Source organism: Anser cygnoides, chromosome 4 (assembly GCF_040182565.1).
Source record: "Anser cygnoides isolate HZ-2024a breed goose chromosome 4, Taihu_goose_T2T_genome, whole genome shotgun sequence".
In the NCBI taxonomy this organism is placed as follows: domain Eukaryota; kingdom Metazoa; phylum Chordata; class Aves; order Anseriformes; family Anatidae; genus Anser; species Anser cygnoides.
The window spans coordinates 36,477,807-36,492,987 of record NC_089876.1 but is presented as its reverse complement, the minus strand read 5'-3'; the positions used below and the strand labels follow the sequence as shown (position 1 = coordinate 36,492,987).

General features: G+C 40.1%; 1 protein-coding gene and 1 long non-coding RNA gene across 11 annotated transcripts in view; one reads left to right on the top strand and one right to left on the bottom strand.

The window, feature by feature from the left end:
* INTU (inturned planar cell polarity protein) overlaps positions 1 to 15,181 on the bottom strand; it is a 49,288-nt gene that overhangs the window by 32,473 nt on the left and 1,634 nt on the right. For 2 of the 4 annotated variants that reach the window (XM_048078130.2, XM_066995972.1), the window contains exon 2: positions 5,774 to 6,360. In XM_048078130.2, coding sequence (XP_047934087.2) covers positions 5,774 to 6,360 — 587 coding nt within the window. Of the gene's footprint in view, positions 1 to 5,773; positions 6,361 to 9,671; positions 10,424 to 10,454; positions 10,699 to 15,181 lie in introns of those variants that run through there. The other 2 variants (XM_013191334.3, XM_013191331.3) reach the window with 2 other exon arrangements.
* LOC136790683 (uncharacterized) overlaps positions 10,761 to 15,181 on the top strand; it is a 387,684-nt gene continuing 383,263 nt past the window's right edge. For all 7 annotated transcript variants that reach the window (XR_010831092.1, XR_010831095.1, XR_010831093.1 and 4 more), the window contains exon 1: positions 10,761 to 10,998. This is a non-coding gene — a long non-coding RNA (uncharacterized lncRNA). The remainder of the gene's footprint in view (positions 10,999 to 15,181) is intronic.

Here is a 15,181-nt window from a genome sequence, read left to right as displayed (position 1 = left end):
GTTAAGTCAAATTTTCCCAGACTAAAACATAACTGAATTTCAGATGTACAAAGACATTTCACTAGAGATAAAAAGGTTGTACAGATGGTACTGCAAACACATTGTCCCATCATTTCTGTGCTCTATTAACTTTGTAAAAAAATAAAAAATGACTTTTGTAAGTACAGAAACCAAAGTGAACTTTATCCTTTTTGTTGAAGTAGACATATATACTTACGTAGACAAGAAGCAGACATTTCCATGAAACGTTATTTTCAAACTTGTTATACAAAAATGTAAAACTTTTTTGTTTTAGCTTTTTCATTAACCATTGTATACAAAGATTATACTGTATAATAAAACGTTCTGTGAAATAGCACTTGACCTGCTCTTTTCTATAGAAAATATATATCCTTCTCTTAAAGGAATAAAGTTTTTGTTGTTGTTGAGTAATAAAGAATGAATAATCAAGTTTTTGCATTTTATCATTTTTTTTATAAAAAGATTGTTCTCAGTCCACAAAGAAACTATTAGATATCTCTACATGTCCTCTACACAAAGCCAAACATAACTGAATTTTATTAGAGTGATGGAACATATAGAAGAGAGTCAGGAATTTGCTCCTGTATTCATTATTCACTCTTCATTTTCTTCTCAACAGAGAATGATTTCTCACATCCACCCATTATTACCTAAGAACAACATATATTGATCTCAAACACCTGGTTTAAAATTTTTTTTCCCATCTGAAAAAGATGAAGTTCAGAAAAGCATGGCATCCCTAAAAGGTTTATTTCAGGACTGCCTATCACTTTCGCCATGAGGCACAGATTAAATATCCATTCCATAGAGTTAAACCCTCTTGCATCATTTCTTAAGGCAGAACTCCTTCCCATTAACCAGGGGGCATGGGTTGATGAATGAATACCACTTCCATACCGTGATGGGAAGTGAACATTTTAAGCTGAATTAAAAATCAGAAGCATGCTGCTCACATGGGAGAGGACTGGAAACATTTTTTTCCATAAAATCCTGATATTTAGTTTTCTCTGTTCTTGGTAACGGCTTAGTGGAAGTACTTATAAATCTTCACATACTTCTCTCCAAAAAAGGCAAAGTGTGGAACACATTCTCCTGAAGAAAGCCAGATCAATTACTTGTTTTATATGTTAACAGGCTGCTTTTATCAACGCTGTTATGCTTCAAGAGATTAAAAGAACATAAACGACTTCCCAAACTCCACAGTGAGAGCACAGCAAAGCTTACACAAGCTCTGTATTTCTGTCTTGTGTGCCCAACATCTCCGCCTTGGAGAGCCTTTTCAACAAGTACACCATATATGGCAATTTCTCATGGAAAATCTCAAACTCTCACAGTATTGGGGTCCTTTCAGGAACTTTTTTTCTGACAGAACTCTTAGCTCCATCCTCTGCAAATGACAAAAAACAGTATTTACCTTGACTGTCTGAGGATAACTGCAGGTTTCTTTTGTAAATGGATTACTGTTTGAAACTTGTCCGTACTATACAAATTTAAAAGATACACACCACTTTCCAGTGACAATGGCCTGTTTTAACGATCTGTGTCCGATTGCTAAATTAAGATATTATGCAGAGGACTTGAACTTTGGACCTCCAACAGCAGAGGTACTCCAAAGGAGTAAAAACTGTTTGTACTATTCAAATGAAACGAGCAAATATTACTACTTAAACATTTCTTTATTCAGTCGAAATAAATAACCCTCCCACCTAACATCAACAGTAAAACCCCACAGAAAGCCATCCACCAGTAAATGGGGTTGGGAGCTGGATCTTTCAACTGAAGCTTGCAACTGCAGCCCGCATCTTTTCGATAGCTGTTCAAAGATGGATTATTATAGTCCATCTTTACTATCCTTCAGGAATAATCCCTCTCTCTAGGTGGTTCTCACATCTTTTTGACAGTCGAGCCTACTGACCAGATGCAAGAATTCATGCAAACCATTCAGATCCTCAGTGATGAATGCAATAAGAACAAAAGATAATAGCAAAGAGGGCCATGATCGTACTCTGATAATGAAAGAACTTTTCTGTATTTTCAGTGTCGTTGGAATTAGTTTTCCATTTATACCACACTAAAGATGGCCATCATTCACATTTACAGAAAGTATCCCCTGCTGTAAACTGGATAGGTTTCAACATGATGTTGAGTGGGGGGAGGAAATCAAATTATAATGGCATTTCCTATTACAACAGTTATTTGACTGGATCTAAGAGTGAGTGGAGCTTTTATCTTTGAAAACACACTTAGAGATGAAACTAGAAAGTTTTACATAGCAGATCAGGCTTGGCATATTGTTAATAATGAATCAATGAAAGAAAAATTCCTCCAAAAATACTAAAGACACTTAAGGAACACAAGATAAAAAGCAATTGTATTTCATAACCCAAATGGAAGTGACGTCAGGAATATGCAAAACTATGAGGACTTGTTTGATTCATAAATTTAAGATGGATGCTGGGCTGTTAAAGCAAATGAATAAATAAATGAACTAAAAAATGACACATAGATACAGTGTCATCTTTTTACGGAGTTAAAGTGTCAGTTTTTTTAGCTTACAAAACTTTTATTTACTTTCATACGGTCAGCGGCTGCATTCTACTTGGTTAATAAATTACAGCAACAAGACTTACGACTTCCATATGCAAACTTAAAAAATTAAAGTGTACTGCACAAATAATAAACAGATGTTTCATTTGCTGAGTGTTCGATGCTGTACAGGATATACATTTCAGAATAAATTGAAGAAGCCACCTGAGGAAAATGATTATTTACTGGGGAAAAAGAAGCCGTTATTTCCACTAAAAATGTTAAAGCAATAACCACTTTGTAACTGTTCATTCAAAGTTAAAAAAACAAGAGCACTTTGTCTCTCTCATGATTCAACCTTAGCAGCCACTAAAGTAGCTAACATACTTACTGCTGATAAGTTAACTGAATTCCTAATGAAAATACCAAGTAATCAGTAACTTGATTATTTATATATCACAAACACAAATCTTGGGGAGGAAATCTAGAGAGCTCAAATGTTAAGACTGGAGAGTTAGAAAACTCTCCTGGGCACACCTGCCAGGATTTTGGGAGCAGCGTGCTGCAGGAGTGACCTGTTTGGAAGGAGCTCAGTGTCACTGCTCACAGCCAGTTTTGAAGCAACTCATGATGCACCCAAAGCACAGCCCAGCGAGGGGAGCCCATGGCACTTCTGCCCAAATCTATTTAAGAAAGTGGGGCAGTCACTAGGGGAAGGGTTGTGGCCCACAGAAGATCCATTCCCTGAAGGACTAAGGTCCGTGGAGGAGTCATGATGCAGCAGAGGAAAACAAGCAGTCAGAAGCAAGGAGCAGCAGAAGGAAGCCACCATACGCACAATCCCACCTTCCTGCAGAGGAAAATATACTTGGTATCCACTTTAAGAAAAGAAAAATACAAAAAAAGTGGTCTGCACCATTCCTCACAGGTTGCTAAAAATAAAGCAGGAACAGATGCAGGTCAGCGAAGATGAACAAAGTTATAACCTAAGCCAGCCAGCAGGCATCATGCTGCACTGATCAGGTATTTCTCATTTGCAATGGCTCAAGAAACTACTAACATTTAAGCAAATACTTTCATTTTAGACTGACCACAGCTTTCTCTACTGAATGTTTCCAAAATTCAGAACAGAATTCCTAAAACTTACAAGCAAGGTTATCCCATATTTTTCTTAAATTTCCTGTCCAACTTCAGATCCTCTGAGGATCTGAGAGGATCTGAAGAGGCCATCTACTGAACCAGAACTGCTTCTAAATCATGCTTTGGGTGTATATCGTAACTATCTCATCCTCTGATGTGCAGTGCAGAGACAGTAAACCAGACAGTTTTTTTTCCCCAGGAACAAAATTATTTTTACTCTGTATTCTTTATGCTGACAGCACTGAAACCTAAGCATCTACTTTATGCAAAGCTTCTCTGCTTCTAGGCACCACATAAAAATTTTAGAGTACTCAGTGTTCACTATAGATGTATAATTTTCATATAAAAATACTTTCAAATTACATACTTGATACCTTTGGCACAGAATACAGCTCATTTTCCCAACTGCAAGCTGAATAACTATAGTATGCTTGAAAATATTTCTTTCCAACATGCAAAACCAAGGCAATATTGGTTGACAACCCTACGCACATTACACTGCTAGAGTCCTTAGATTAATTCAAATGTTCTTCTATTTAAAACAAAACAAAAAAATACATCAAACAATTGTGCTAATGTGCTCATTAGCTCTGGGAAACATCAAATGCTGCAGATGAAAATGAACCACTGAGAAGGCTAGCCTTACCTCCTGGATCTCATGTTTGCCTACACCATCCTGACTTCATGGCTGCTCTTATGAACAGGTAGTTACAGAAAAATTTGTCTCCCCAAATTAACTTGCAGGTTATAAACACCCACCATTACTCTAATTAGATTAAATACCATTATATTAAGCACAGCAGATGAAGCTGAAACTCCCTCCCTCCTCCACTGATTCTGCATCCCCCACTTCTTGACTAATCAGTTCTTTCTGGTTAAATTTGAAAGTTATCCAATTTTCCCTCTGGAGTATTCCTTAGCATCCCTACTGAAAACACGTGCTAGGAGAATCAGCTAGTCAAAGCACGATTTGCCTTTTTATGCACACAACATTGGAATTTCAAACGCACTCATGCTGACTTTGTGGGATTTGTGCTACTACAGTATTAAGATTTTCATGATCTTCTACCCAGTATCACATCTTTGCTCTCCCCTTACTAGGCAGGAGCTTCAGGGGCAATTAACCATCTCCTGCCCTTTGGAGATGCAGGCTAGCTGTCTCACATTTACCATCCCAGACACTGGGGGCTCATCAATGCTAAGTCCTTTAAATGTCCTCCTGATGCTAGAGGTGGGAGTACTTGCTTCTGCTCCTTCACTGCTGGCCACAAAAGTTCATTCCTTTGTGTCATTCAAGCCCTGGTGCTTGTCAGACCTTCTGTGACGCAGTTTAACTTACCACCAAAAACTAGACAGGCAATTTTTCTTCTGGGTTAGTTTTCTGCCAGGTTACTTAGTTGTAACAGCTTGTGGAAGTGTCTGAGGAGCCAACCCTGCACACAGGAGAGCTGCTACACTGGTTCACTGCCTGCTCAGGCTACGCTCTCCAAATATTTGGAGGTCATCTGATTGCAATTGCTGAAGAAGCTGTTATTGTTGCTAAACTGAAGAACACGCACACAACGCTTTGCACAAAGAAAGACTATAACATATAAATATATTTTACTTGACATTTTTTCCTCAATTTTGTGTCTCAAAATCCACCTAACGGATATTCAGTAAAGCATCTTATCTAAGAGGGGTGGTAGAAAAGAATAAATACAAAATACAGTATTTGGTGTACTAAAGTTTTTCCACAGTCCCACTTACCTACTGAGTAAATTCTGCATTAAATTAAACATGGGCAGAAGTATTTGTTTTTCTTAAATTCAAGCTGCTCACTCCTTGTGGGCTAAAAGGACGGCCATCTCCTTGCTGTATTAACACCTCCTGGTTTACATCACATATTCTTGAAACCACTAATATACTAAAATTGAATAGGTAATAAAACATCCAACGCAGTGATATTTATTTAAAGAATTAACAAGAATTAACAAAATAATTCTTGTAATTATACTTACATCTCGGGAATATTCAAGTCAGCTGCCTCTCAAAAAAAACAAACAAACTTTATTTTAAAGAAGAGTGCATTTATTTGATTACTTACCAATCAGTATTTGACCCGTTTTCATTGCTGAACTACCTGGCACCAAGCCATGCACTACAAGCTTCTCTTCACTAATTCCTCTGATGACTTTATCCTTCTTGCCTTGTTTTTCCGCTCTTCTGCTGCTCCATGATGTCTGATGTACTATCCCTACCAAGGCCTCCAGAAGCCTGTGCTGCTCATCTTCTCCAGCACCGTACAGTTTTCTGGGATTTACATAAACATATATATCTTTGTATTTTTGCTGAACAGTGACACCCGTTTTCTGAGTGGATTGGTGTTTCAGTATGGAAGTAGGACCAGCGGAGTGCACGTTACAGCTTCCACTCCCTTTCTTACCAGAATGCTTTGGTAAAAGATTCTTCTTTTTTAATATTTTTGTCAATTTCTTCAGTTCATACTTTCTTTCTTTTCGTGATCCCTCCTGAATAACTTCAGCTTCATTTTCACGAAACCTGACATGATTCACTGCTGGTATTTCTGGACAGGTGTTCTGAAGTAAAGTTTCCTCTTCACTTTCACTCATTTCTAAATAAAATAATTCCCCATTTTTCTGGACACCATCCAACCATTCAGGCTCAAGGTCACTGGGAAAGAAAGAAGAACGATCAGTGATAGCTCTGATAAGGATGACTGCTATGCAAGTGACATCTGCTTACTTCCAAGTGGGGAGGGGAATACAGAGAGTGCAAGGCAAAAAAACGATGTTGCCTCTTGAGTATTGAAAGCTTAGCAACTTGAAGTTTGCCATGAAGACAAGAGCTCTTCCAGGACAAATTATGGATATAGGAAGGAAAGACATTCCTCCCAGATACTAAAATTGATTCTTCAAATGCCTTACAGGAAAATAGTCACTGCAAAAAGCGCTGTCTTTTCTGAAAGCAAGCAAGCAAAAGTGTTACAAGTTTTAATTAGTAGTTATATTCATGGGCATGATGGGGCTTTGTCTTTGAGAAAAAGAAACACACCCTATTAGTTCTCTCCCGTTATTTTTCCCCTTACACACTTAAAAGACTTGTACTGCAAGGTCATTTAAAGAAAATAACAACATTTTAAAATCTTAATATAACAAAACAAAAAAAAAAGATGAAACCCAGATAACACTTTTTAAGATGTGTTTAAAATAGTATACTCAAACTCACACACAAAAACACAGAACAAACAAGTAAATAGGCAGCGCTGCTACAGAAAGTTCTAGCAGCTGGAGCGGATCACTAAGCCACTAGCATCAAGCTGCTGCAAAGGCGAGGCAAGGCAAGTGCAGGATGTGTTAGCAGGAGCACCATCGACAAGGCAGAGAAAATTTTTGTCCTAATTTGGCAATGGCGACGTGTCAACTGCGTCCAGTTTTGGATCAAACAGTTTAAGAAAGATGTAATAACTGCAACAAGAGCACAGAAACAAGTAACAAGTAGTTTATAAACACGTTTTAAATGGAAGGAGACTGGAGGAAATCATGCTCTTTTGGTTGAGGAAAAAAAGATAGCTGAAGAGGCAACAGGCCAAATTGTCAACTCCCCCACTCCAAGACGAACCACAGAGCACTAGTACATGAGGAGCGTGAGGATCACAACAGTCAAAACGGGGAGAGCGATCACTGTTTTAATTTACCAAAACGTTAAAGCTAAGTATTAGAGAGCTTTTTGATCTCACAGACACACCAAGAATCAGCATTAGCAGTCTGTGTAAGAACATCTGGGATATTCTGCATGGAAGATTTTCACCAACAGACAAGACCAGCTCAATCTCCCTGCCCCTGGAAAACAGCACGGACTGACTTGACGACAGCCACATCTCCCTTTCTACAAATCTGAGACTGCACAGATAAAAATCAAACAAGGAAAAACTGGAATGGAGACCCACATAATAATTAATACCATTCATTGTGTAAAGTTAATGTACGTTCATACATTCTGTACTAGAACTAGCTAATTTTACTGAATAAAGGAAGCAAGCTTGGTTTAAAACTAGTATTACCACATAATTTGAATCCAGCATTAATTTGAATACATGGATTAATGATACAGCTTCAAAACTTAGCTGAGCAGAGAACATTACACATGGACACTGCATCACAGCGTCTTTAAGGGCTCAGAGGGAAGATCTTGCTGGAAAAAAAGAATACAAAAAACCCACGCTGATAACACTCTCTTCCTGGAACTCCAGAGACTTAAAGATGTGTAAGGATGCTGCAGACAGGAATACTCATCATGCACTTTCTCTTGAAGAAAAGCCACCTCCTGTGATAATTTGGCTACTCCTGATGCCATTATAGCCTTGAGTAAATCAGAGATTGTATTGTCTGCAAGCTCTTACTTCAAGTCTTGAGTAAAATACTCATGGAAGTATCAGAATGATAGCAACACCTAATGGCTTTTGTGGACAGACCCTTATCTGATCTACATTGCAAAAGGTGCTATTTAAGAAATAACATGACAGCATTTCACTTGTTTTGTTTTTTTTTTTTAAAAGTACTAGTGCATTCTGGCACATGTAAGCAAAACTGGGAAACACAAGGTTCATGAAGGGAACATCAGAAATCAACAAAGCAGAAACACCCGTGACAGCATTTCTTTGGGGTAGACATCAAAATTTCAACTTGGATATCAGTTCGTACACTGACATTCTTCACCTTTGTCATCTATTTTATTCGATAGTCCAAGAAAAAAAAAAAAAAAGGGATGTGTAGGAGAGTCACACTTGGTCCACTCAAACAGAAGCAGATTGAAGGCTTGTCAAGGAAGAAAACAAAGTTGTTCCATGGGAATAAGCCCAAAGCCAATAGAAAAGGCGTTGTAAGGACACGAACTATTTTCCTTCAAGACATTGTCACTAAGGCACACTAAAAAGGAACTATGACTTTCCAAATAGAGATCCCTACAGGCACCTAAAAATAGGAAAGTCTGAAACAAGAAATGTGTACGTAGGATAACAGGTTTGTTTATTTATTTTACCTAATGCTACAATTTCACAATTACTTCAAACAAGCAACAAACAAACAAACAAATAAATAAATAAAATCTCATTTCCAGCACTCTTGCCTTGTGCCAGAACAAGCACACAATAAACTGAGCTTCTGTACAGGTCTGAAAGCTTCCATTAGAGATGTAACAACCTGGAAGACCTGCGTACCTCTAAGAACAGTTTCAATAGTCCCACACAGGCATTTCATCTTTGGAATGAATGTCTGAACAGCTATGCAAATTGAAGTCATACACGCATGGCAAGACGTACATATTTACTAGAAATGAAGGAACTGAGTTCTGATTTTGACGCAAGAGAAGACTTCACCCAAAGAAACTCATAAGCAGTAATATCTATGAGCCTTGTTTTAAAGCAATTAACGAAGATAACAAATCAAGGTTTAAATATTTTACTGCACTGCATGGTTAAAATCCACCCATATGATACTCTGCAGAAGATCATTATCTTTAGTTTCCCCAGCATTTGGCTAAGCGAGGACAAAGCAGAGCCTTGGACTAAGGCACCAGTGTGGCATACACAAAGCTGCCATCTTCACAGCTACGGCTGCCTAGAGGGGCTCTGGTCCATCACAAGTAAGTAGCAAAAATGACAGCAAATGTTAAATTCTTAAAATAGACAAAATTATTGAAAAAAACCAAAACACTGCTTTCACAACTGCGTATGTCAGGCACTCCTATCACCCTTATTTCTGCCCTCTCATCGGTGCTCCTCAGCGCACTTTTGTTTTGTCCACATTTGTGGTACTATTGAGCACTATCAATCAGTTCAACCATCAGAAGTTTATTCTGGACATTACTAACTTTTAACAACTTTTCTTTCTTTAATGTAACCAAACCTGGCTGATTATAAAACCACATACAGCTCATCTGTAGAGGAAGGAATGCCATTACCTCAAAATACCTCCCAAACCTACCTTTGTACCTGCAACTTGGCAAAACCATACTCCTTTTTCACTACAGATCCCATCCTAACCCCCTCTTGTTTCTGAACGCAGAAGGCTGGAGTATTACAGGTGTATATATGCCATCTGGAGGAACTGCTGGACCTAAAATTAAGGCCTCACGGTTCTATGGTGCAGTGACAGAAACAATGCATTTCAGCGTATACAGGAGTATTGTATGTTGTGTTCGGCGTGGAGAACTGGACCACAGCTTCGTCTTCAGAACATGTTAAGAATGACAGGAAGATGATATTTTAGGTGAAACCCTTGGAAAAGAAAAGCACACAAAACCAAAAAGATGCACGGCTTCAGGCAGAAACGCGTCACCGTTGAGCTGCGGCTTATAAACAGAGGCACAGAGTTACACGGCTGTACCTCCTACAGCTTTGTTTCTCTGAGCTAGGTGGGTGGTATAATCGCAAAACAAAGTATATTTAAACACACTTCAAAGCTCTCCCACTAAAACTTTCTTTTTTCCTTCTCGCGTAACGAAAACAACATCCCAGACAAAGCACCGTAAATTAGAACTGGAAATACGCGTCTGAACTGAGGGGCCAGGGAGGAACCGTCGCTTTAAAACCGAAGCAAGAAAAACAAAAACAAAACCCAACCAAACAAAAAAACTTCAACGCCAGGCAAAGCGCCGCCCCGCGATCAGCGACACCCTACAGCAAGACCCGCTTCAAAAGCCCCGCAGCGGCCGGGTCTCGAACCCGCGACCCTCCGAGCCCCGAGCCGCCGCCAACCCGCCCTTACTCGGAGCTCGCGGACAGGGAGGAGGCGCACGAGCCGGAGCCGGAGCCGGAGCCGCTGCCGCCACCGCCGCCCTCCGCGCGCCCAACGCCTTCACCCTGCAGCGGCTCCGCGCCCGCAGCAGCATCAGCAGCAACAGCAGCAGCAGCCCCGGCTCCGCTCCCGCCGTCCCCCCCGGACGCCATGACAGCCGCAGCAACCCCTGTCCCACACGTGACGAGCACCGCGCCCTCCTATTGGCGGCCCGTGGCCCGGAGCCATGGAGACGCGGGAAGCTGGCGGCGCGCGCGGAGCGTTAACGGTCGTTAACGGTCGCGGCGCCGCCTCTGAGGCCCTGAGGCGGCGGGGAGCCCTCGGCGGCCCCGCAGCGCTCTGAAGCGCCGCGAGTTAAGGGCGGCCGTAGCGCAGGGCTCGGCACAGAGATCTCCTCCCTTGCCCTCTATGGCTTGCCGGAGGAGCAGCTCGTTGGAGTGCCCAACCTCCCCCCGCCCCGCTTCCTCGAAAGCACCATCTGAGTCTCAGTAGTCTCTTGAAAGTCTTTCGGCGGGTAAGTGTGGAAAACATAATGGAGAACAGACTGCTCAGCCCTTAGATGGCGAGGCCCCAGCCACGGTCCCATAAAAGAGGCTATTGATGGAACTCATATAGTCCTGGGGTGAGCCCCGAAGCACTGCTTATAATCAAAACCTGATTTGGGGAACGAAACCTGAATTAGATCGTAATTTTCATCAAGGGACTAGCAGCAGAATGCCCCCATGCGCTACGTTATGCTCTATTACGCTCCCTTAAAGAGTCATGAGAAACTAAGATTACTCCTCCGTAGGCTAGTCAGGACAGTGGCTAAATTAGGGAGGAAGGGCAAGGACATGAGGCAGAGCCAAACAAGCTAGGTGGTTTGGCCCCTTAGTGCAGTCAATGCAGGCCATAAATGCAAAATCATACACAGTAAAAAGAGGAACCCCCCCCCAAAACCCAAACCCTACTCAATTTTCAGAACTTAGATTATTCACATGCATGAGAAGCAAGACCTGTGGCAGCCCTGCAGACGACTTGCTGTGTAGCTATGTCAGTAAACCTATCAGGATGCACATGGTAAATAAGGAAAAGGATGGAGAATAATTGTTGGAACATTTTAAATGTGTTGGATTTAATCTTTGCTCAGTGGGATATTTGCACAGCTTCAGCAGTGAGGTTTTATAATGCTGGAGCATTTTGCAAGAGTCGCAGAATTCTGATATGAAATTCCTGTGTTTGAAACTGTCTTAGGGAAATGTTCATTAATAAATGTGATTTCAAGTGAATTAACAGACGAGTGTTTTGGACTTGTATCCCCACGATTAAGGCTTCAACCAGAGCAGTTGGAGACATGAATCTTAAATCTTGTGGCACCTCACAAAGTGCCTGTACAAGAGCTCATTTCAAAGATATATCACTGTTGTGTGGATTTTAACAACGTGTATCTATCCAAAGGAAGAGATGGAAATATTCCCTACCTAAAGAAAAAAAAAAAAAGTAAATTTGTTCCAGTACAGTTTCATTCAGTTTAGGACAAGATATGGTAGATAATTTTTTTCCTCTATCTGAACTGGCAAAAAACACTCTACACAAAGAATATAATCCATGCATGGTAGATGATTCTTAAAAATTCACGTATTTGTTTCCAATTGCCAGAATGCAAGCTATGCATCAACTTTCATACTTTCTATTGCTTCCAGAAAAACAGGTGGAAAAAATATTTTAAAAGTACCCAATTTCCCAAGCAATTTACTTTGTAAAAACAAAATCGTCTGCATAAGCAGCATTTCCCAAAGCACCTGATGAGTTGGTATTTTCTAAAAGGAATACTGCAGGAGTTAAAATTTTAATAGAGGTAGGTGAAATACACAGTCCCACCCACCCTAATTCCACGTATATTTGCAAGCACTTTTAATACAGTGAATGGCAGCACACTGAAGTGTTTCTGGAGAGAAGTGATAGTCTATGCCAGATGGTCCTGTTAGTTATGTTAAATTTCACTGAGTTCAAGAGTTGGTTAATTGTTTCCAGTTGTTTGCTCAATAAGTGAGAAATACAGGCTCTCCAAAAATGAGAAGGCAGTCTTACACTACTTGCTATTTTATAGGGATAACCGTATCATGAAGGAAAGGATAATGGAAGATTTTAGTCTACTGCTAGTTGGGAATCACCTCAGTATTTTTCTGAAATCAGTGTGGAATTTTGCTGCTGTGGGAACAATTAAAGATTGAAGGACGTATCACACACAGCAGGATTTTATTTTAGCAGAGACACAGATTTTCCCACACGATCCGTAAGAAGAAAGCTTCTCATAATTTCTTGTGCATAAATATTAGGAAAAGATTTGAAATACTTTGTCTTCTGAAGACCCTTTACACTTAGTCCAAGTAGTTGAGCTGATACTTCTCACTAAGGAACCCCTGAGCCTCCTACGCTACGTTGCTGATATTAATAAGCAAATGGTAAAAATTCGCCATGGCCGTCATTGGCACCAATACCACTACTCAACCTTACTGGACAGCTGGTTAATGAACATTTAAAAGTGGATAATTAAAAAACATTTTTGCCTAAAGGTTTTTCTGATTCACTGTTCCTGCAAGGAACTAACTCCCATGTGTGGAAATTCATTTCAGAACAAGAGTTCCTTGCTTCTTTTTGGCTTAACCTGCTTCAGGAGGTATTGTGCTTTAAAAATAAGTCTATCTTGATATCTACACATATGCTTGGCTGTAGACAGTAAAAGAGGACAGTGCATAGGACATACCAATGAGATATACTCCTTTCTAAAAAAGGAGAGAAACAATGAGCATGCAGCTCAATTCTGGTACTGTTGCATGGTTACTTCTCGACTCCTCCCCAAACACTGTCCATGTACCTCAAAATTTAAACTACTAACATTTTTACACATTGGCAACTGATTTTTTCAACCTGATGAAGAAACGAAGCTGGAGTTGTAGTCTCTTTTAGCAGTTAGCTGTAAGAGCACAGGGAAAGTCAGGATTTGTGTTTATGATTACTCTAACTTGCTCTGTTTAGTTTTGCATAGTTAGGCGCAATTTTCGCAGTTTTACCAGGACCCACAGTTCACTGTCAATGTCACATTGATTTCACTGATTCGCATTCAGAAGGTGTGCTGGACCTGAATCACGGATGTGGCCATGCTGTCTTCAACAGAGGGCTGAAAACAGGGACGGCGTTATGCCTCTGGTATACAGGAGCAAATTACAGCTCCCTCTGCTATAAGGAAACTCTGCCTGATACTTAGGAGTGTCTGGTTTATGCCTGTGAGGTGCCAACGCACTGTCCACGAATTACTGGGTATTACTATCCAGGTCACTGCTTTGTCAGCAACCTCCCCGTCCTCTTCAGGGGCACTTTCCCCACTAAATGCCGGGGCGGGGTGAGGAACAGAACTCACAGTTGTACTACCTGAACAGCGCTGCACACTGGGACAATCCTCTGGTGACTGCATCTCACAGCTGTCTGGTTTTTGGTTTTGTTTTTCGTACAGTGCAGGCTAAACCAGTTCATAGTAATACTGTGAGAAAAATTCCACTGGATGTGCCTGGACCACACAGCTGAATCTTTCTTCCAATTGCTGGTTTTATCAATGGCATTTTAAGTGTCCCTTTGCTTTCCCCCCTCCTTTTCCATACTTCAATTACAGCTCTTCTTTATTGATAAATAAATAAGGCCTAAATAACTTACTGTGGCTTAATTCTTTCCTTTCTGCTAGTTTTCAAATCAGTTAATATTTCCGAGAAGACTCTATTGACAACTGGACAGACATACCATGATGTATTATAGATAAGATGGACAATACTAAGAGGACAACATTTTCATCTTTGTTTAAGTTTCTTGAGGTTAACACCTCCTTTACTCAAACATCTGAAGAAAAACTGTCGGTAAAACTGGATTGCCCATTCCAGTTCTTATAGTTATTGAGTCCTATTGACTTTTTATTTACTCGGTGCACAGCATCAGCAAAAACGAGACAGGAAAAAGTTCCTCTTTGTTCAAGATTAATGACAAGAGTACAGCTTTTCCCTCCACCAACAAAATCTTTCTTTACTTCAGAGGCAAAGGCACTTTTCAAAGGCTTTTCTTAACAAATAAGGTTTTGCGATTACAGTAAGGTTTATACAAGATTACATGAATAAGACTGTGATTACAAAATCTTCTGTTCACAGCTTTTCTGACATTAGTACACAGAGACCATCCACAGCAAGGCGGCATGAATTGAACAGGGATACTGGACTGTCATTTAATTGGGATATTTACATTTCAACAGACTACATAGAGAGTGAAGACTACCTTTGTGACCAAAAGAATTTACATTTTATAGGAAAACAAACTAGTGCTGAATAAATAAAATTGACTGTTCTTTATCTTTTTAAAGCCCCTCTATCATCTTCTGTCTGTGCAATTGTCAAAATGGATTGTAAATAGTATTTCAGAAGAAGAACGTAGAAACAAGAGAAGATGGCCACGAAGAATTCAGGAACACCAGTTCAACCTAACCTATCTCATTCTTTCAGAAAAGAATCTTAGAGGGCTAAGAGTTCCCACCAACATGAAATACAGCTGTAATTTCAAATAGGATTTTTCCTACTGTTTTTGCTTCGCATGAAATCCACAGGCTTTTGTAGGATCACCTGCTACACATAGCAGGCATGTCAAGCATGGAATAAAGTTATTTGCAATCAGACTACATC